Genomic DNA, 23885 nt, shown 5'->3' with positions numbered 1-23885 from the left:
TGGTGACACTGTGTGAGTGATGTGTAATCCCTTGTCCTCATGAGAATATTCAGAGAACAGTCACAAGTCAACTTTATGAAAGATGAAGCACGTTTATTGGTTTTTGGTCAAGTTAGTTGTTACCATATCTCCTGGATTAGTCAGGTTTTTTGGCAGAGTGTGTCTGTAATGAGATCGCCTGCGATGATGTAGCAGTGCAGACTTGTATATATACCCCTGCATTTCACAAAAACCAGTAGAGTACCTATGTTCCTCCACTATTTGCCATTATCTTCTTCATGTATGAACTAGTAAATACCTTACACTACTAAACATCAGATTGACATTCAAAGTAAAGAAAGATCATAAAAATACATTTAATTAAAGGAAAAGAAACAAATGCTTTGTAGCAGTGAAACAAGGGGATCCAGATGAGATGCATCATTTACATTTAGATTTTTTGTTCTAATCTGGTTTTAGAGGCGATAAATATTCAATCCACATCTTGGTCAAGGTTCTGTTTTGTGTTGAAAGCAGCTCCACTTTAAAGCAGAGGCTTAGCCTGGACTTTACTGCCACCTGTGGGTAAAGAAAAGTAAATGCAGGTTTTTTATTGCAGCTCTGAATATTTTAATCATTGCTTAGAGGTTAGAAAATGCTCCCACAATGTCAGCATATCTTCTCTGTGCTGCTATATTAAGGACACACTTCTTTTATGAGCTGTATTTTTTTAGTTGAAAGTGCAAACACTGCAAAACAAACTCATTCAATATACAAGAATTTGTTTTTCAGTTTAAAACTAAGGGGAGGTGGGGAGGTTTAAAGCAAGTATTTTGATAACTGATCATTTCAATTAAATTCAATGACGTGTTGTCACGAGGAAATAAAGGTCTCACACTTGTTTACAACAAAGCTGAGTTGTTTTCCAAGGAGTGGATATAAAGTTTAAAATGTTTCAGCAAACAATGCAGATTGAAGGAACAGCCTCAGTATTCAGATAAATGCCAACAATTAAACGCTCAGGGGCTTTAGTGTCGCTTTAGTGTGACATTCAAGACATATCTTCTTCTCAGCGTGGATACAGTATCAGCTGAACGTCTCTCTCAAGGCTTAGGACGGGACTGGGAATCAAACCCTGAATAGACAGATGAGACGATTCCCCCTCGGCAAAGGCGGAAAGAGTCTGTGTGAACATCCCCCCTCTCTCACTCCTCTTCATCCTTTGTGTGTGACAAAGAATATATGTGTGATAATACCTGTATGCATTATGGTGTGCTCAGGCAGAGCATGTGAGGTTGGTCTCGTGGGGCGTTGGTGTGTGGACAGGAGGTGGGGTTTTTGAGCTCCTTGGTCAGGTCACTTGTGTTTTTTTACAAAGCAGACCCTGCCAGTTTGACAACCGATTTAAGAGTCGTATGTTGAGAGAAGAAGACACACCAGCAGCATGCCTGGGATCTGGATTGTGGTTTTGAGTTTTGGGGTTTTGTTGTGCGCTGTTCCTGGTTCCACTCAGGATTCATCAAAGTAAGTTACAAAGTCAATCACATTAAGAATGCATTATTTTATGTAATTTATTGAAACACAGTTGTTTTTCTTCTTATGATCCAACTTGTTTCACCTATCATTGCCTTCCTCTTTCTACCAGGACACTGTTTTTGATCTCAGGTCCAGAAATGTTGCATGCTGGGACACCGACTCCTCTGGCTGTCACCGTCCATGGTGACTTCTCTGGCAGGGTCGTCGCTGAAGTTACACACAGAAACACCAAAGTAGCCCAAACAGAAGCCTTCCAAGGAGGTGACCCTTTAACTACAGACAAGGTTGATTTGCTTTTTGACTTTTAACATTTTTAGAGAGCTAAAATATCATTCTGTTTTCAAGGTCCGACCAGGATCCTCACACTCCCTCCTGTGAGTATGAATTTCAACCTTCTTGTTTTTGCTTTATCCCTAAATCGATTTTTTGCTTCTTGGTAGTATTAGGAAACAATTGAATAACCTCTTTAGCCTGATGTCTCTGCTTTTCCATCACATTTCTAAACATTCTCATACGATATCTTCAGATTTCTGCGACCATAGCCCACGATTCCCGTTTAAACTTGACGGTGAATGGCTACACTGGGGACACTCTCATTTTCACCAACACCACTACCCTGATCTTCAGCCTGAGGAATGTCTCCACCTTCATTCAAACAGACAGACCATGCTACCAACCAGGCGATACTGTCAAAATCAGAATTGTGTGTGTTAAGTTGGATAAACATCCGTACAAAGGCAGAGTGGGGGTCTCTATACAGGTGTGTCTCTTGTCTTCTGTATGAAACAACAAAGCCAGAGGAGTTGAATAGATTTTTTTTGCAGGCTATTGTTGTGGTGGAGATGGTGGGGAAGTTTGACTGATGTTCTTTTGTCACTTGTAGGATCCCAGTGGGATTGTTGTTGAGGAGTGGGAGTCCAAAGAGAATCTGGGGATTGTGTTGCGGGAAGTCAGTTTATCACAAGCGCCTCTTCTTGGACTGTGGGTGATCACAACCACAGTGAATGTAAGAAATAATAATAGAGACTTTTTGACCTATGTAATCCATGCTGTTTAAAAAAACAGATTTTTGAATTGTTTATGAAGAGCAGTTTTCATTTAAATTATATCCCCTACAGGGTGTTACTGACAAGACAGCATTCACTGTGGAGCATTATGGTAATCTATTAGTTTGTTACTTAACTATTTATAAGCCTTTCAAGCACTTCAGTTTGAACGGTTGGCAGTTTTGGTTGGTCAATTGGCTAGTCCACTTCTTAGATTAAGAATAACTTTCTCATCTACTACGGATGAATAGCCATGAAATCTTGGCATTGACATTCATAGTCCTCTGAGGATTTACTCCAGCATCCCATTTAGGTTTGCATTTAGCATGTAACCTATCAAATATCCCAAAAATGATTGACTCCAAATGTGGTGCAGATTTTTCAAGGTCCCCAGAGGATACATTCTAAATACTGTGATCAAGTAACTGTTCCTGTTGTGCTGCCATCAGGTCAAACTTTATTTGTCCCATGTGTTGTTTGTAGCAACAAATATCTGCAAACTAATCCTATCAAGCCTCAGCACTATTTTTCATTCAGGAGCTAATGAGCCGATGTTAGCATGCTAACATCTTTAAGTATGATAGGGAACATGGTACAAAAAATCTTATTATCAACAAGTAAGCATTGTCATTGTGAGCACTTAGCATAAAGTTGCTTTTAGCTCAAAGTAAAACACTTTAACACAAAGCTAAATGCTCACTTTAGCATAAAGCTACAATAAATGCCAAATAATGCTACATGTTCAGTTAGCGCTGCTTTTAGGAGCAGTAACAAATAGCTGCTAGCTTGGCTGTTAACTGAAATTCTAATTTGAGTTATCCTTAACTTAATTACTGTCATCCCCATGATTTTACGTGTTCCCTGTTGCAGAGCGTCCTTTTGAAGTTCTACTAAAGACACCATCACACGTCCTTGTAGGAGATAAAATCTCAGGATCAGTTAGAGCACTGTAAGTACATAATATCATGCAAATCATTTGTGTTGCCTGTACACACATTTTAAGCAAAAATTCAGCAGTACTTTGTTTCCAACCTAGCTTACCAAGTGGACAGCCTGTGCATGGAACGCTAGCTGTGTCACTCTCTTTGGTGTCTGCTATGCACAATGCAGAAGCTCCATTCATGAAAACTAAAGAGGTAAAGTTGTCTCTCTGTAGCTTATCTAAAAAGTAAGGATATAATGTGACTCTCTTTAACCAGAATATACACTTAAGTATTATAAACAGCTTTAGGGGCTAAATGTTGACCGTTGTTTTCCAGATATATGGGTCAACACAGTTTTCCTTTAGTAAAGACCTGCTTCAAACCCTTCACACATCATCAGAAAGCAACAAAAGCAGACATGTACATGTTGTTGCCTGGGTTACAGACAACTTCACAGGTGAGTGTTTTTTTGTAACTATGTTGATTCAAGCATTGCATCCATCTTAATTTCATCGTTAAACCAACATGTTGCATCAACCTCAAAGGCTTTAAAGTGAACACAACAGTGGAAATCCACCTAATACAGGACATACTCCAGCTTGCATTCCATGATTATCCAGATACACTTAAGCCATCTTTACTCTTCTCTACATTAGTGAGTACTTTTATTGGTGTATTTAGCATCTATTTTAAACTGTTATTGTCATGAGCTAACTCCCTTCTCTTCTCTTCAACAGCTAAAGATCTGTAGATATGACAGAGAACCACTCAGCCCAGAAGACCTAATGTACTCTGCTGTGATTGAAGTCACTCAGAGCACATCCAGTTTTGTCATTGAATCTACGACTCTGACAGCTCCAGTGTCTGAGGATGGGAACGTCCATGTTCAGATTCAATTACAGGATCAAGTAGAGATACTTTTTATTCAGGTAAGTGTTTTGACCGTTGGTCCTTCTGTTTGGCAGTTTCGTTTTATGTAAGATGAGTAGTTTCAGTGGAAAAGTATTACATGGGTGTCTACCAGTAAGGAAAATATCACCAGGTACTGGGAGTAACATCCAAAAAGCATTACATACAATGCTAGGTTAACTTCCCTTAACCAATTGATTATTTATGTTAGTAAATTCATCAATCTTGCCAACATAAATCCTCAATCAGATTTTTAAATTCAGGATTTATATTCATATTCTAGACTTTGTGTTTCTTATCAGGCAAGATACCAGTCCAGTAAGGAGACTCTGAGGATCTACAAAAACCACTCCTCTCCCAGTGACTCGTATATTCAGATCTCACAAATGAAGATCTTACCGGCTCAGGTGACAAGACGGGAATTATATTTCACTGATGCAATTTAGACATTGAATACTAAAGCATGCGTGCACGCCTTTACAATGTGTTTATTTATGCAGCTAAAATATAATTCTCCAAACACATCTCACTTTTAGATTGGATTGCCTCTTCAAATAAACGTGGAGAGCACCTATCAACCAACAAATTTTCACTATGTGGTATGTTCGGTTAAATATTTGAAATCATGTTTTGTATAAATAACAGAACACAAATAATATCAATTAGAGCTTCATTTGGATCAGTAACATATTGCATATTTACAGTTACTGTGTAGATATATTTTGCTGTAATTTTCTGTCATTTCGGATGATTCATATTTTATAAATGAAAACAAAGCATGGGAACCAAGTGTGGCAACACCAGATTTTATATTATACACAGTGTACATGAATATATTTACTAAATCAATCTTTTTAAATAGAGTTTAATCATAATAAATGTTATCCTAGGACACGCTACAAAAAAAGCAGGTTTAGATTATACTCTGTTATATTAATCAATGAGACCCGAAATCTATCCACCAAAAACACTTGGGAACAGTGGCAAGGAAAACTTCCTTTCAACAAGCAGAAACCTCAGGCAGAACCAGATTCATGGGGAATATTCATCTGTCATGAGCGGTCGGGCTGAGAAAGTGCAATAGATGGAGAGACAGAAATGATACGATACAATTGGATACATTTTATTGTATCCAATTAAATTACAGGGAAATTTGTCTTGGACTCAAAGCGCTGCCAAACATTCAGCTGCTTCCACTACAATAAATACATGAATAAAAAAACAATAGAAAAACTCATCCACATATAACCAGAAAGGCACATACCTATGCAAAACAACACAACATATTTGCTTATTACCCATATTGCAAAAAGAGAGATGATGAGAGACAAACAGACAGACAGACAGACAGACAGACAGAAAGACAGACATGGAGGCATACAAACAGCTTCAACAACAACCCCCAAGGTTAACACAGGTTCATGGTAACAATGACAAAAGGTTATAGTAGAAAGTAGAAATAAGTGTTATATTGGCATTGACAGCTATTTTAAGGGTATTATAAGTGTGACTTGATAATTATTTAAATTGTCCTAATGTAGGTCTATAAATGGTATGGACTTGAGCTTGTATAGAGCTAATTTAAATTCCGCTTTTTATTTGCTGCCACCAGTGTATCATTAACTCTTTTTGATCCCTACTGTAAATATGCTCAGTGCAGAGTGCTCATTGGCCTCCTTATGATCATTGCCTCTTGAAACAGAACATTCATGATGTTTGTGGTAAAATAATTATACGTCCTTCTCATTGTTGATGTTTTAGGTAAGCTCCAGAGGCCAATTGGTGGCTGCTGGGACAAAGAATTCCCTCGTTTTTTCTCTGACACCAACATTGTCCTGGTCCCCTGAGGCTTTTGTCACAGTCTACAGCATCCTCTCTGACGGAGAGGTCATCAGTGACACAGCACGTGTGCCCGTCAACCAACACAACCATGTAACCCAATTTGGTGTCTTTTCTATGTCATCGTATTCTCATAGGTGTGTCTTTTCCCTGGACATGCTTTTGATTGTTGGTTACTTTTCAAAAGGTCTCCATCAGCTGGAGCAGTGTCAGAGCTCAGCCTGGTGAGCATGTGTCACTCACTGTGATGGCCCTTGAACCAGGGTTCCAGGTTGGAATTGTTGTGATGGGGATGCATGATGACGCTCTGCAAGCTGACCTCGACTTAAAGGAGGAGCAAGTATGACAACCCTTATGATTTACATGAAGTTAAAAAGGCTTTAAAGTTTAGATAGCTGGACAACAGACCAAATTGAACCTGTGACCTTAAGAATGAATCAGATTTGTTTCATCACTTCTTTGTCCATTTCACAGTTTTATCACACAGAACCAGTATTCCCAGTCCCTGTAATATGTTTCAAATTCTTCTTCGACACATATTTTCCCCGTTTGATACGACACAGACAATCTGTGTGAGACCACGAAACCGGTTCGTCTGGGTGTAACTTATCTGTTTGTTTTTTGTCCTGATGACTCGGCTGTTTCTAAGAGCCAGTAACTCTAGTGTGTTGAGGTGCAGTCCCTGAGGGTTACTGATGGGTTCAAGATGGAGGAAACAAAGCTCCACTACAGCGTGCTTTCTTACATGACCTTTCCTCATCTGTAAAGCAGTGGCGGACTGTATTGTTCACGATGAAATATGCTATTATAGAAAGGGAGATTTCCTCGGGCTTCTTAAGATTTGAGGCTGTATTACAACTTACATCACCAAGCAAGACCTGACCTATTTCAAACACTGATGCATGATATTTGTATTCTGTTTTATTCATTTAACTGCCAGAGCAGCAACTATTACATGAACACGACATTAAAATCTAGAAAAAAGATTTTAGCATTAATAATGGTAACAACGGCAATCAACAGGCAAAATAAAGAATAAGAAGACTATAGGGGCTTTTTGTGACTCAGTGACAGAGTCTCTCAACTGGAAGGTAGTGGGTTCGATCCCCAGCTCCTGCAGCCAAATGGCCAATGTGTTCTTTAGCAAGAAAGACACTTAACCCCAAGTTGCTCCCGCTGCTTCGGCAGTGGCTTGTAAATGTGTATGAATGGATTAGTTACTTCTGATGGTCACTTTACATAGCAGCTCTGGCATTAGTGTGTGAGTGGGTAGGTGTGACCTGTGGTGTAAAAGTGCTTTGAGTAGTGAGAGACTAGAAAAGTGCGATACAAGCTCAGGTCAAGCCCTTTTAATATAGATTTAATATTAGTCAATATGATATTGAATATCAGTCTCATCTTTTTAGAAAATAAGACTTGACAAAGCTTAACACAATAGCTGTGCTACTTCAAAAAGTGCTTCAAGTGACAAAATAAAAAATGACCCAGTGATCATATGCTCATGTTATGAAAAAATATTATAGTGCAATGATCCCTAACACAGTTTTACTTGTTAGCAGGTATGTGTCAATCGGTATCTTCACACCTCTATACTCAACAGTGATCAGTGATAGTGAACCTTTCTCATGTTTTTCATCTGAAAACATGTGTAGATTTATTTTATATTAAAACAGAAACAAATATCTTCATAATCTTCTCTGTGTCTTTCACACTGCAGGAATGTAATATATGGATGATGACTAATGGCAGACTTGATAAGAAAAATCAGCCCAAAGGACCTCAAAATGGTATGATTATATAAGAATCCTTTAGTCCTTTAGTCCTTGTAGGATTGTCCTCCTAAGCATTTACAGGCCCCCTTGTGGTCAGTTAGCATATTGTTCTGGTCCAACAATTGTGTTTCTATTCGATTACATTTTTATATGTTTAAGGTATTTGTGCAGGTTTAGCTTCATCTGGTCTATCCTGTCTGATTTTGTGGTTTATCAGATGAACGTACCTTAATGGTGGAGAAGTACTGGAGCCATTGGAGGAATACCAGTGAATCTCTGCTGTGGTTAGACTCGTATGTAAGGTGAGTGCTTAGAGGTTCATAGGAAAGAAAAAAAAGAATGTGATTTAAAAGTTGTCAAATATAGTCATTGTTTTCTGCATTAGAAAAAATTAGAACAAACCCTGCTGAATATATTGTTTATTTCTGTTGTTGTCATCAGTGATAAAACGTGGACCAGTGGGGAGATAACAGTGCCAGATGGTGTTACTTCTCTGACAGCTGTTGCACTGGTGATGTCAGATAATCTGGGTTTGGGCTTCACTCACATGCCACAAAAGGTAATTTGAAATTTCCCTGTGTGCTACAATTGCTCCCAAATTCTTGGTTTCACAATTTTTAGCATTTATTTGTTTTGTATTTTGGTAAGAGGAATGTACTGTCTTGAAGGAAGAATATGCAATTTTTCACTCTTACATTTAGCAGAAATCAAGTATATCCTCTGAAAATACCTCTGTGAGTCATGACTCTCTACAATGAGTGTGACACCCGAGTCCCGCTGTCTGTGATGCTTTCCGAGTTATAGCTACACTTTGTTTACATTGACGGGACGGCCGGCCGGCTCATCACCTTGTGTATAAAAGTTGGAAGGAAGATACAGATGTAGGGAATAAGACAAAGTGATGTTCTTAGCAGAGTGTCTTGGGATTCTTTTCCACTATAACAACCCGCTCACTTTAGCTTTCCATTTATTATTACACATCTATTGACTTGAAGGTCCAATATTTAATATATTTACTAAATTAAATCATAAAATGACATGACTATATCATCACACATTAAGGAAACATCTTATGTTGAAGTCTCTGTAAACAATGCAGCAGCCAGTATGTCCTCCTAAGTTTAGATTCCGGTCCGGAATGGTCAGTATTTGTTTGACCAGAAAGGCAACCCCACACGGCTGTTCTGCTCCTCGCCCCTCGGTTTGCAAGGCAAACAGTAAACCAACAGGTTTTGCAGGAATGAAAACGGGCAAGCTAACTGGTTCTGATATGATTCTACCTCGTCCTTAAAAGCCTCCATAACCAGATATTGTGGTAAAACTAGGATAATTATTTGATTTTTTATTTGATTTTTTTAAATGAAAGATGTACGAACGAAGAATGGGCTCCAGACTGATGCAGAGCTGGTTAAACAAATTAGATTCAAATGTCTTGTCTTTCTTTTCTTTTCTTTTTTGCCACACAGGAAAGCATTCAACATCAAATTAGCTGGAAATCTTTTTTTTCAGATTGATATGGTTATAATAAGTCCTCCAGAGTCTGTGATTAGAGCTGCACAAACTATCAACAGTCTGTTCTTTATAGCAACATTCTGCCATGAAGGAATGGTACTGCGCTCGAGTACTAGTATTGGCCAATCAGAATCAAGTATTCAACCAAGCTGTTATGATTAGCTATTACATTTCTCTTTCAACTCCTGCTAGTTGTCACTCTAAGAAACTAAGTCGCGGACACTATAACTTGAAGCAATTTGCTCATATAGTTTACAGAAAAAAACTGAAAAAAAATGCAGCTTTTTTCAACCATTTTTGAATTAAATTAACAAAAAATGTTGTATTCTGTCGCCCATTTTGATTGCAATGTTCCCTTTCCTAGGTCATAATGTCAGGTTTAGAAGCAACTGCATAATAGCATTTGCACAATAGCACAAAACTCAAGTGCAGCTGAGGTTAATGGGAATGTCATCAGATTAATGGGAATGTCATGAGATTTTCAGGGATTTGGTCTTAAACCTGAGTAATGTGCACAATCACATTTTTAATCAAGTTGTAACACAATGTAAGAGAAAGGTCAGAGATTAGCTAAAGTTCTTTGAATTCATCCCAAAGGGATTATAATTATTTGTGCTAAATGTCATTACAGTTCTTTTAATAGCTGTTAAGACATTTCATTCAATGTTTAAAAAAAATGTCATCCTCATGGTGGTGCTACAGGATAAATCAGGCTGTCACTAAAGTCATGGTGTGTCTTTATGGAAACAGGGATGATGCAGCAGAATTTTGTGACTGTACAGATGTTTCAGTTTGTCCCATAAAAGGAAGATCAACTGACAGAGTTAGTGCCCTTTCAGACACAAGTCTATGTTTCAAAGTGTTTCTGTTAATGTTTTAAAGGAGGTGTTCTCACATCCAACTATCACATGAAGTAGGTGTGTAGGACACAAAACTGTCACATTGAAAATAAAAAATCCCATATACTACTTTTGCAGTGCATCACCAATTTATCAGAAAAAGTTACAACGTTTCAGTCCCTCGGAACCTTTGTCAAGTGTGTTCTCAAACAATTTCCCCACCATGATCTTAAGTAGACAATGCTCCACCCACTGTTGTATGTGCTCAGGTGTGAGACATTTAATCTAATTAGAAGTGTTTCTCAATCACTTGCAGTAACATATGCAGACTCAATCACCCCAGTATCCACATGTATGAAGGCCAAAACACAAATCAAAATACTACATAGGTCTTACAGCTTTCATAAATCATTTTAAAAAGTAAAATTCCTTAGAACTCCTTAGAGCAGTGGTTTCCCAACCTTTTTGGGCTTGTGACCCTACTCTGACTTGTTTTTCCATCATCTTATAGTTTGTCTACTGTGTTACAAGTGAACATTTACTTTAGACCATATTTCGGCTTTTTCTTCACTATATTTTAATACACACTATATTACTGTTTGATCAATAAATACAAATATCAGGTGGCCCCATTTGAATGCCATGCGGGACCCCAAGGTTGTTGCCTGCCTTAGAGCACAACATGCCATAGAATCAAGTAATTTAAACCTTTGGGGGATAGTTTGTAGAGTAAAAATCCAGCATACTTCCCTTCTGTTGAGAAATCGGTCAATATTACTGCCTCTCTCTGGCAGTGTGACGTTTTTAATGCCCTGGAACCTGAATGATGAGATGTCATGTTTAAAGTCATTTAAATGTACTGCTACAGAGTAAGCTCACTTAGTCTTTGTTTTAGTGGACGTGACACAACCCATGAGGGGGAGTGAGGCACAAGTGCTTTCCTTTAAAAAAAGATTTAAACAAGCTTTCTGTGAAGTTCCTGCAAAGCCTCAAATGTAAGAGTTTATAATATGAAGCAAGGTGTTGATAGAAGTTTAAGGTTTAGAAACACACAATAGTAGCTTTTTTCCCCTCCATTTTAACTGCCTTGCATATTTGGCTTTGTTTCTAATGGTCACATGGATATTTTTGACAGACTGCAAAAACAAAAGCTAAATGTTTCGATGTTGTGCGAGGAAGTTGTATTTGCAGACTTCTTCGTTCTCTAAAGCTGTACTTATATCACAGCCTGAGATGCAATCCTTATGATGTGCTCATAAAACAATGGAAATCCTCAAGGCAGCTAAAGACAAGTGCTTGTATCATTCAGTTTACATATCAACCAGTATAGCCTGAGCTTTATCCCAAATCCTAGCTGTGAATATACTCTACTGTGCTGCAGAGATATTATCTCTGGGGATCTCTCTGTGAAAAGAGTAGTGTCGTCCATATTGGTTCCAGATGGGCTCATTGTAATTTTTGTCACAGGGCTGTTTTGCTGTGGTGTGTTTAAAACTTTTTGTAAGTAGTTCAGTAATGTGTGTAGATCTCACTATGGTTTCTGACTGTGGTCTGGAAGTCACTTGTCAACAAATGAAACCTTAATGATGTGGCGTTATTTTCTATTAACAACCTTGAAACTGTCTTGGACCTACCATCACAACTTCACTGAAGAAAAACACAAAGCCCTTTTTTTTGGTGGTGGGTGGGTGATTACATTCAAATGAATATTGTTGATATATATAAGTCATCTCAGTGTCTCCCTGTAGTCACAGTGATGGAAAAGAACAACACTGCTGCATCTTTGAATATGTAATTTCACTTTAAAACACAGCTCAGTTGACGAGTCAAAGTAATATCCAGCTCATAACATCCAACATTTCACTTTTTCATTTAGTTTTTGATCTGTAATGAGTTTATTTTTCACTGTGGTTAAGTAAAGGTCATAACTTTCAATCTAACAGAAGGTCCTTACTTAATTTCAAAATAAAAGCAGGGATAAATTCAAACTCAAAGTACTGTACTCTCAGTTTACAACAGTACCAAAATTCTAAATAAAAGCAGCATAATTATAATTTTTATATGCTAAATAATGCAATTTCAAACATGCAATTAAAAATTGTATTAATCTCGATTAACTATTGAAATGTAGCGATAATCACCATTTAAAATTTGCATAATTTGACAGCCCCAGTTTTATTTTATTGTATGATCAATAACATATACACGTGCTTATCCTCATACTGCGTAGCTTTTTCTATAGCGTACAGTTACAACATCACAGCCATTTCACAAGCGATACAAATTTAGACAATTCTGTTACATCAGTTACCTCACCTGTTATGATTTTTTTTTTTGCTCTTTCATTCACAGTTGATTGTGTCCAAAGATTTTTCCTTGTCACTGGATGTCCCGTCACACCTCATCAGAGGGGAGGAGATTGTGCTGGAGGTGAAAATAATCAACCATTTAGAGCACGACTTAGAGGTATGAAAGATAAAAGAAATACACTTACAGATTGTTATTAAAAACCAGTGTCACTGCCATTCATGACATTCAGGATGTGTTACATTCAAGCTTTGTTTCCATGTTTCCCTCCACAGGTTATCCTGCTTCTAGCACAGAGTGAGGCCTTTCAGTTTGTTTTGGCAGAGAGAGGAGATGTCTCTACTCTTAATGTGAAAAAACTCACCTTAGGGAGTCATGTATCTGCTGTAGCACTGTTCCCAATAAGGCCTGTGGCTCTGGGTGAGATGGAAATATCTGTGGATGCCATATCTGTGGATGCCTCTGACAGCCTTGTTTGGAGAGTGCTTGTGAAGGTGTGGTTTAATGGAAACACTTGATACAATCTATAAATGTAGTGTGTGCAGTCTAACTTAGTTAAGTTGAGGGTAGTGGGGCTGTGGCAAAGAAGTTGCATGCCCACTTCCGTTTCTTTCCTTGTCTCCAGTGTACTTAGACTTAGCGATGCAGTATGAAATGCAACTTTCTACGTGGCATATGTTTAATTCTATGTAACAGTGTATTATTCCCATGTTCCCAAAGCCTGAGGGAGTTGAACAGTCCTATTCAGAGAGTCTTTTCCTGGAGCTGGCACCAGTGAAACACAACAACTCCAGACCCGTCTCCTTCTCCTTTCCACCAGATGTGGTTCCAGGCAGCCAGAGGGCCCATGTGGCACTGGTTGGTACGTTGACCACTCGTCCTCCCTTCTTTACCATTGGCTGTTTCTTCCAAATGCTCGTCATGTTTACCTTTAGTCAGTTGGGCATGTATAATGAGGACTCACATTTTCCTTCCTGCCTATATAACGAGCTGGAGTATATGCTCATCAAACCCAGTGCTGTCCTAAAAGCATTTAGGTAGTGAATGTTTTAAAATGGAAACAATGGACATCAAACAGGAATGTTTATGGCAGGCAGATTCTGAACAGCTGTCGGGCTGTTGGGCTTTGCTCCATTCAGGTGGAGGGATGTTTGGCATTTGTCATGGTAGAAGAGAGAGCCTCAGCTTTTTCCTTAGTTGGATCCAAATTTGTGGTTTAGTATATGTGTGATAGTGACCTTTTAAACACATTACACAAATATGCAGGGTTTTTTCTCTACTCTTGTTTTCTGCTTCTGGGGGTGTTTTATAGTTTCCTCGCTTTACTTCCATATCTTGTTAACTTTAACATCAGTAAAGAACAACCTTAACTGTACCAACCACATAACAACTCTAAATGCCCAGGTGTTCATGCATTCAATGATTTTCTCATATTGTATGACAGTATTGGCTCCAGTTTGCCCTCTACAATCATTCACTTCATTACACAACCAAGTCTGGAAACTCTGGAACACATTACCACCTGACATAAACTTAATTTCATTATGAGGTATGATGTTAAATTGCATCGTTCCTATTCAATAAATACATTCAAATTAACTCAATCCCTGCTATGACTTTAAAGCGGCATAAAGAAGCATTTCATGAGTGGTTCTCAAATTCTGGGTCGGGACCCAAAAGTGGGTTGCAGAGCCGTTTTCAGTGGGTCTCGAATGTGTTCCTGGAAGAAAAATGCTATCAAAGAGAATATACAGCGCTTTTTTTTTAACAAGTTTGTTTCATTCAGTTTCTTTGTTCTATCACACGTTGTACCTTCTGAGGTCCAAACTGCACAATTTTTCTTTAAATAAATCAGATAGATTAAAAAATATAAGGAATTTGGGTCGCGTTTTTTCGCGTTGGTGGGTCCTGAGGCTAGACCAGCTGTGAAACATTGATCTACACCAAGACTTTTCACAATGTGTATCACTCCGCCGAAGCCAGGTGTCCTGATACAGTAAATTAACATTACAACAGACAGCAGAGTTTGTCCTGATTAATCTAGCTGGTACCTCTGAATCACTAAAAACAAACTATTTTTTAACTCGCTGCATGATGAAGTAAAACATATAAACAATATATAAAACTAAGTAGCCTGCAGCCCTGTGCCTTCAACCAATCACAGCAGTGCTGATATTCAGTACAACATAACATAATAATTCAAGAGTAGCATTCAATGGTACTGTAAATGTTGAAAATACTATCATGATTGACAGAACAGACACTCTCTGTCCCCCTTAGGCCTATCCAGTCTTGAACCTTACAGGTAAATATTTTGTGCAACAGTTAAATCCTTCCCCTCTTTATCGTGTTGCACAGGTGAACTCCTGGCCTTGTCCATCAGCAACCTCAATTTGCTGGTCCAGCTGCCTCTTGGTTGTGGGGAGCAGAACATGATCCACTTTGCTCCCAGTATTTATGTTCTCCAGTATCTGGACAAGTCCAACCACGACGACAAGGAGATCAGGAGCAGGGCTCTGGGCTACATGAAGGAGGGTGAGCAGCCTTTAACAAAAAAATCACTGACATACAGTAAATATAGGGTTAGGTTGCAAATGTTATGGTAATATAGCGTCTTTTGAGTGACGTGTTCTCTGCTGAAGGATACAAGAGACAACTGTCCTACCAGCGAGATGATGGCTCGTTCAGTGCGTTTACATCCAGCAGTGACTCTGGCAGCATATGGTAGGTCACCAATGTAATGGTAATGGTCCAGTATTCCAAGCAATCATGCTCCCAGATTAGATCAAAAATAATTGTCCTCTTATGCTTCGTCTTTCTGTGGTCCCAGGTTGACAGCCTTTGTTCTGAAGTGCTTTCTCCAGGCCCAGCTCTACATGCAGGTAGACCAGAGTGTCCTGAGCAGGGCCAGGACCTGGCTCTTGAAACACCAGGGGCCCCAGGGAGAGTTCAACGAAGTGGGCAGGTTGATCCACACAGAGATGCAGGGAGGACTGGACGGTGGTTCAGTGGCACTCACAGCCTATGTTCTCATCGCACTGCTGGAGGACGAGACATATGCTGTGAGTTCAGAGAATTTGTATATTTGAGTAAAAAATTGTTTCAGTATGACATTTTGTAGGATTATTAAATATGGAAATGACTCATATTTAGTGTATTTATCATCATATGTAGCCAGCCATTCCAATAACCAAAGGATACCTCCATCCTTATCTACATAAAAAAGGCCCAACCCATGTCTTTAATCACACTGTAGAGTATGATGAGGTCATCATACTTTATTTTATAAACAGAAAAGTTGTTTATAAAAACGGGCCTACTGAAATGCAAGGGGAAAAAAAATCCATCAACATAAATATGAATAATTTTTAAAGCAACAAAATATGTGAAATGGTAAAAAATAAAAATCTAAACAATTGTATTTATTCAAAACAACTCCTCACTTACTCAGATGTCCCAGAGTATTGGGCAAACCCTGGACCTTATTTTGACAATCTCAAACTCATGGTCTAAAGCGCAAACTCGCCAAGTACCTGAAGCATTCCAAAAACATCAGAGATGATCAGTGCCTTTCCAGGTGAAGAGTATTTAATAAATAATACCATTAAATACAATATAATTGTATTTCATGAAGTATAACATAAAGTAAAAAAAAAAAGTTTGGCTGCAAACATTTATTCTCTATTCTATGGATATGTAGTGGATGCGATACAGCATGTGTAATAAATGTCAGTGGGCTCAACTGTTGGTAGTCGTAGTTATTTATAAGAATTATAATAAATCCAAGTCTTTGTTGAATAAGAGTGTGAGTGTCACGGGCGTTGAAAACATGTGAACTGGACCCAAATGCAGAGCAAACAAAAATAATTTATTTTAACAAAAAAAGGGAAAAACAAAAACTTACTTTGTTCAAACCAAAAAAGGGAAAACAAAAAGCCACAAGGGATCACACAGGAACAACTAACATCCGACAGATGACACCGACAAACGACAATGATCTAACACAGAGGTGAAGAAACACAGAGACTAAATAGACATAGGGTAATCAGACACAGTGAGACTAACAAGACACAGGTGAGGACAATCAGGGCAATTAAACTGGAGGGAAACACAGAGAGGCAGGAATACAAGAAACACTGAAGACAACTACAAAACTAAATCATGAAACACTAAAGACACACAGAACTCAAGAATGAACAAAACACACTAGAACATAAAGAAACACCAAACACTGAAATACAAAACTAAATAAGACCAAATCATGACATAACCCTCCCCTCAAGGGACGGATCCCAGACGTCCCAAAAAAAAAAAAAATCTCAAAAAACACAAAGCAGGGTGGGTGGAGGTGGAGGAGGGACTCCGGACCGTCAGGCGGAGGGCCTGGAGGCAGGGCACATAGCCCGGAAAGTTCAGGTGGACGGCCAGGAGGCCGACCAAACACTGAGAGTCAAGAATGAAACAAAACACACTAGAACATAAAGAAACACTAAACACTGAAATACAAAACTAAATAAGACCAAATCATGACAGTGAGTGCGTGTGCTTCTCGTGTATTAGACAGAATGAAGCTGGAGTGTTTGTGTGGCTCGAGTGGAAATCTACTTAAATCTACTAAAACATCAACAACCAATAATGACAGCAACACTGTGTATTACTGGTCATTAATGAATTTAAGTGTTTTCTGTTGACTATAATAATGTATTCTGTGTGAAGGCCATGTACCCAGAGAATGTGTCCCTGGCCAGTACGTACCTGGAGGACAAGGTGTCCAGTGGAGTGGTCAGTAACTACAGTCTGTGTCTGGTGGCCTACGCTTTAACTCTGGCTAACAGTCCTGTAGCGGTGGCTGCCCTGACTGAGCTCAGCAGCAGAGCTGACTACAAAGGTCAGATCAAAATAATGTTTTCCATGTAGATAGATATCATGGCTTTGAGTTTGCAGATAAAGTATATTACACTACTGATAATCAAAGAACTTAAGTAGCTCTTCTATCATACCCACAATCTGTCATGTGTCAATTCCCTTTACTCATCATTATTTTGCAGATTTGAAAAATCTGATGAAACAGCGCATGTTCAAGTTTATGTTGACCGATGATCACCGTTACTTTGTTGTAAAGATGGAGTCATGATGTGGCGATCCCAAGCGGACCTGGAATCACATGGTGACTGGCAGCCAAGCTCAGTGCAGATCGAGATGGCCTCCTATGTCCTGCTGGCTCTTTTTAGCCGCGGCAGCTTCGTGGAGGGTATCCCTCTCATGAAATTCTTAAGCAAGCAGAGAAACTATCTGGGAGGCTACGGAACAACACAGGTAACGCAACCTATTCCCTTACGCAGCAGGAATAGAAAAAAGAAAAGATAACATTTTTTTGCTTGTAAGGGATTGTGGGAACTGTTTCAGTCCTCTGTTTTTACTTCATTGCAACAATTCTGCCCAATTGTGCTCCAAATGTTAGGAAGGTGATCCAGATTCAAGCGTTTTGACCTGTTGCCCTTTTCTCTCTCTGTCAGGACACAGTAGTTGCCCTCCAGGCTCTGGCTTACTACGCTGCCTTAAGTGGTGCCCACTCCATTGAGCTCAGGCTAAATATATCCACCTCAACATCTTCAGCTGTGTCACTATTTAGCATCAACTCCTCCAACTATCGGACATATCAGACCCAGGAGGTAATCGATAAGTGGAATCTGGTGCTTTGTTTTCACGATTCAGTATGTTGAATATTTTATAACATGCTGCATAAAATATCAAGCATATGTGACTTTCTTTCTTTCTTGTTGTTCATGTTATGTTTCTTAGATTAATGCTGACAAAGATACAAGCCTGAATATATACATGGAAGGAAGAGGATTTGCAGTGTTTCAGGTACACTTTTCCTCCCTCTGCGCTGTACAGTAAATTCATTATATAACATTTATAAACTCGAAACAAAAGATCTGATTTCAATTTACTGCTGTTGTATGAATCCTGCAAATCCTATATGAGGAATGCACAACTTAAACACCACAACTTCAAACTACCCCTTACAATGCAGGAACGTTTTGGTGCCTCCAGCATATTCAGTTGAACATAAAGAATAGTTTAACTGGAGCATGACCAGAATAAATTGAAAGCAGCAGCCGTGCAATATCGTTTCCCTCAGCACAATGTACTGCATTGAAAATTGCTAAAGCAAAACAGATCAATGCAAATGTATTGACTGCCATCAATTAACATCTGGATCTAATACTTCAGCTTGAAGATCAGTCGTCACTCTGTGGCATGAGGACATCAGTCAGCAGAGGACTGTGGTGAAAGGTTAACGTTTTAAAAATGTTCAATATTACAACATTTTCCTTTGTTCGAGCGCCATATTCTGTTTTTTAACATCCACCATTTACTGCTTTTATGCTGAAAAACGTTAACACAAAGAGATTCTAGCTTTCTTTCAGTAAAGGACAGAAACAGAATCTGTTCCTTTGTGACCTAGAGGCCTTTGCATTAAATCACACACATTACAGACTCATATTATATCTGGCTGTGCTATCAGGCAGCGCTGTAAACTTTTAACTCTTCACCACTAAATCAGAGTTTATAAATGTTTAAACCCCTCTATGAATCATTCCAGCTGAATGTCTTTTACAACGTGGAGAGTGAAGCATTTTCACAGAACCTCCAGCACACTCTGGACGAGGAGGCTTTCTCATTAGACGTGAATGTTAGTGAGGAAACAGACCGCGCTCACATGCAGTTGTCTATATGCACAAGGCAAGTACTACAAAAAAAAAAGTGTTGACCAATATGGCAAGCTAATCTCATTTTATGAAAGCATGTATTCTATGGAACAAGGGATTGAAATAACAACATGGTTGTCTGGTTCGGTCCTTTGTAGATTGAAGGACAATCAGGTGATATCTCAAACAGGCATGGTTATAATGGATGTGGGCATGCTCAGTGGGTTCACCCTCTCACCTGGAGCTGCTGCCTCAACAGATATTATAAGAAAAGTGGAGACACTGCCTGACAGAGTTATCCTCTATCTAGATTCTGTAAGTATTTTTTTATTTTTACAGTTTCATTGTCAGAAGTCAAGATGGGCCTCTATGATACCCACAATGTTTCCAACAACGATAATTTAAAAGTCACATATTATGTAAAATACACTTTGCCATGGTTTTCTAACACTAATATGTGTCCCTTGCCTGTCTACAAACCCCCAAATATGAGAAAAGTCCATCCTCTCCGTCTTTTGCCTGCTCCACTTTTCAGAAAAGGTGTGCTCAAACAGGCCGTTAGGAGATTTTCCCTTCATGACATCACAAAGAACATGAATCCCTCCCCTAAGTGGGTGACCATCCCACAACTAGGTGTTTGTTCTGCACTCTGTGTCTGTCTTCTCACCTAAGCGATTGGGCATGATAATAGACTGTAAATATTAATGGAGGAAACCTGAGTGACGTCAGCCATCATGCCTGTAAATATGTTAATTTATGCTGTAAAAACGGCATTTTGCATTTAAAGCTGTAGACACAGGTTCACAAATTGCTATTTTATACACAGTTAAACTGTTGTTGTTGTTGATTTACATTAAGCAGTTTATTCTTGGCTCGCTCTCCCATGAGACAGATGTACTAACCTAACCCACTGAAGTTCTGCTTCAGCTGTGTTTCTAAGAGGAATCAGGTTTCTGTTGTTTTACATACAGAAATGTATAGTAGCCCCACACACCCTAAAGGGCTACATACTTGTTGCTATTCTGTTGAAGTAGCCTACTTGCAGCTTTAACCAAGAAAGACAATGGAGGGTGGACACAGACTTTTTTGGATAGGCTGCCAAATACGTTTAAATTGCATTTCTTACTGACTTTTTTCCCTCCACTCGCTATATTCTGTTTTGTTTTTTACAAAATTACATTTATTATGCTTTTCAAGAAGATACATTACAACAGGTACACACATTTACATTTTTTAATCGCCGCTTAAGACACACCTCTTTGCATTGGCTTTTAATAAAGTTCAGCTTGACATTTGGACACTTTATTACGATCCTATTTAATTTAGTTTTAATTATGCGCTTTATTCTTTGTTTCTTTATCGCTCTTTTTTTTCTTATTCATCCTTTTTATATTGTTTTTTTTAACCAGTACCTGTTTGGTCAACAGAGGTTGTTTCAAATATGATATTGAAATACACTTTGACTGGACATGATACAAAGTTTACACATATACACAGACACACCCAAGAAAAAATTAAACTGAACCAAAAACATAAAAAGAAAGGATAAAAAAAGACAGAAGGCGGGGAAAGGAAAAGACCTCTCATTCTTATGTAGCAGTAAGGTATAGTGATAAATAAATGATTTTATATGCTTAAATGTTCATCCTGGAATGTAATTTTCAAGACATTTGATAAATTGTTTCCATATAAATAAATGGTGTTTTAGCACATGTTGTTATTCACTCTTTTGATCCTCGTTACAGCTTACCAAGTTGGAGGTATGCGTCACACTTCCAATCATTAGAAAATACAAAGTGGCCCGTGTACAGGATTCTGTGGTGCAGGTTTACGACTACTATGAACCAAGTAAGTACAGTTTAAGACAGTCTTTATGATTGAACTGAAATATTATTGAATATGTCATTGTGAATTACTGGATTTATGTCAAATGTTTGGGGGGAATGCTGTTCTTCTTGCCCTGATGCTTTTCAAATCTGAAAATAAAAGGACCCTGAACATCTTGGCCAGTATGGTATTTGTATAATCTGACTTTTTTCCCCCTCTCTCACAGAGAGAAAAGCAACAAGGATGTACAACTCGAATGCTCTGCACGACATGAACTCCTGCTTCTTCTGTGGTGAGGACTGTGATCTCTGTAGGCCAGAAATGATCATAGTGTCGTCCCCGCTGTCATCACACTCAGGAAAGAGGTCCACCTACAACTTGATTTGGATTCATTTGTTTCTTGGAGTCAATGCTTTTTTCATGTAGTCTATTTATAACATAGAAAAATGATATTTAGACATAGTAAATAAACTCAGAGTGACATAATCTCAGCATGCATACAAGTTGATATACACTGGTTGCAATGTGAAATGTTTCTTTTTTTTACAAAACCTTTTTTATGACAAATGATTGTAATATTTAGAGGGCTTTTTTTTCATGCTGCTCTTTTGGTAAATGCTCATGTCATCCACTGTTTATGATGATTTGTTTGTTTTGTTTTGTTTTTGGATAGAATGTTAGTGAGAAATTACTTTTCAAATCTCAATATCATATTAATATGTTTTGTACATACATTTTGGTGTGATACACTACAAAACAAATAAAACAGCTTTATGATTCTGAAACCTGGTATTCTCTATCTGAGTCTACGTGCTGACTGGAATAGAGTTGGATGAAGAACTCATGTGCAGTCGGCAGAAGAACAAATGAAATCGATTTCTCTGTTCCACATGCGTCCTCTTGACGCCAACTTGGCCGAAACAGCAGACATGCTAAGCTGCCTGAAGCAATATAAAGGCTAAAATAATATTTATTCTACAGCTCTTTTGTACTTCCCAGCAACTTTTGGGTTGCATATGTTTTTCCTCATGTTGATTCATAACAGTCTTGCAAAAGTCAACCAGACCTCACTGAGTTACGGTGTCAATATGTGGCACTGTGCCTTTCTTACCTCCTCTGCAACAAAGCTGTCAGCCAGAGGAATTCACACTGACCTGTAGTCGTGTGCAGAGGGAGCACACATGTCCTCACTGGAGAGTAATCAGGTTTGACATTGCTGGCATATCATGAAATATGGATGTTGTTTTAAGATTTCAGCCTACTGTGTTCGGTTCATGGCATGTCACATAATATTCAAGATTTTCTTTTTTTCCAGAAGTTTTTTTCTTGTAACACCCAAATGTACCTGAGATAAAATAGTAACACATGGAAGGCAGTGAATGGTTTACCAACATTAAATATAACTGTTGATCTGTTTCAGCTTTCCTGTTGAGTGAAGTGATTCATTTTACAAACAGATCACCACCAGTGCCCTGAGTTTTATTCTATAGATGCAACCCTCTTTAGACCTTTGCCCTGCTTGGAGGACATCAGCCTATAACTACCCATGCATGCCCTTTTTTCCGACAATGTGCTGTTGTGATGTTTTTGTATTTTAATGACATTGCATGTCTGTTTTTTTTATTGTGTAAGATGTTTTAGAAGGCACACTGGGTAAAAACATTTCCCTCGAGGGGCAATAAAGCTTTTAACCTCATAAGCCAAAGCAGACATGGAATGAAGTTAAGATGAGTTACATAAAAAGTAAATACTCGAGACAAATCTTTGGCTTCATTTGACCATGATTAAGGGTTACAACTTGCAAACAGATCTCCCATTATGACTTCCTTTGACTTTTTGTTAAAGTGCTTTAGAGTTATGTAAATATTTCAATTGATTAGTGATAATACTGTGAATATTTTGACCTCGTGAATACAAAGTCTTGTGCTTTTCTCTCTGAAAGTCCCCAAATGCTCACATATGCAGTTGTTATATGACATTATCTTACATAAGCATGTTTTCTCTACACACCAGGAGCTGGATTAAGATCAGAACAATGGGGGGAAATGCATTAAAAAACATACCAGTCTTTATCCATTAAGATGTTTAAGCTGTTTTTTTAATGGATGCTGCCAATTTGGTAGTGCTTCACAAAAATCTGAAAGGCATGTAGTACCACTCTCTGACACTAGATGGCAGGCTTGGTAACATAATAACTTCTCTCCTGATATCCAGGTAAGCTTTCCTAATCAAGTTCATATAAACAATGTAACTTTGCTCTCACTGCTTACAACAGATGATAAATCTGAGGAGGATGACATGGGTAATATGCACTCCTCTTAGACACAAGCCAAAAGTTTGTTGTATCTAAGCAAAGCTTTGGAGAAGCACAGAATACCTAAAAATTGTCAGGTTTACCATCTCAGAGTTTATTTCCAGTAAATACTTCTATGGTGTAAAGCAACTGTGATTTGGCCGGGGTTTAAATATCCATTCATGTGTGATAACAACACAAACATTAAGGTCATGACAGGTGACCCTACCTAACTAAGGCCTTGTTGTGGGTCAGGCTACAAAAACAGACAATCAATCAAGGGCAAACAGTGGCCATGATGTCATGCATATACTATGTCTGAAAACGGCCTAATTTAATGGCGTTAACTGCAGAGAGTTGAAGGGTAATGAAAGAATTAATAGAATA

General features: G+C 38.4%; 1 protein-coding gene across 1 annotated transcript; it reads left to right on the top strand.

Annotated features, from left to right (window-relative positions):
• The first annotated feature begins 1338 nt into the window (after window positions 1-1338).
• cd109 (CD109 molecule) lies at window positions 1339-22502 on the top strand. Its single transcript, XM_061063366.1, has 32 exons — window positions 1339-1503; window positions 1625-1776; window positions 1861-1889; window positions 2042-2275; window positions 2399-2521; window positions 2634-2673; window positions 3432-3510; window positions 3598-3697; window positions 3821-3941; window positions 4030-4139; window positions 4222-4413; window positions 4696-4800; window positions 4930-4992; window positions 6155-6325; window positions 6420-6572; window positions 7950-8019; window positions 8222-8306; window positions 8446-8563; window positions 12708-12821; window positions 12938-13156; window positions 13383-13524; window positions 15021-15197; window positions 15305-15386; window positions 15493-15724; window positions 17379-17550; window positions 17785-17978; window positions 18179-18334; window positions 18465-18530; window positions 19273-19412; window positions 19537-19693; window positions 21124-21226; window positions 21432-22502. Exons 1-32 carry the CDS (start codon window positions 1424-1426, stop codon window positions 21629-21631), a joined length of 4179 nt encoding a protein of 1392 aa, XP_060919349.1. The 5' UTR covers window positions 1339-1423; the 3' UTR covers window positions 21632-22502.
• Window positions 22503-23885: the final 1383 nt, after the last annotated feature.

The sequence above is a fragment of the Labrus mixtus genome, chromosome 18 (genome assembly GCF_963584025.1).
Source record: "Labrus mixtus chromosome 18, fLabMix1.1, whole genome shotgun sequence".
Lineage (NCBI taxonomy): Eukaryota > Metazoa > Chordata > Actinopteri > Labriformes > Labridae > Labrus > Labrus mixtus.
Note: the sequence above shows the minus strand (reverse complement) of the source record. Positions and strands in the feature narration are given on the sequence as shown.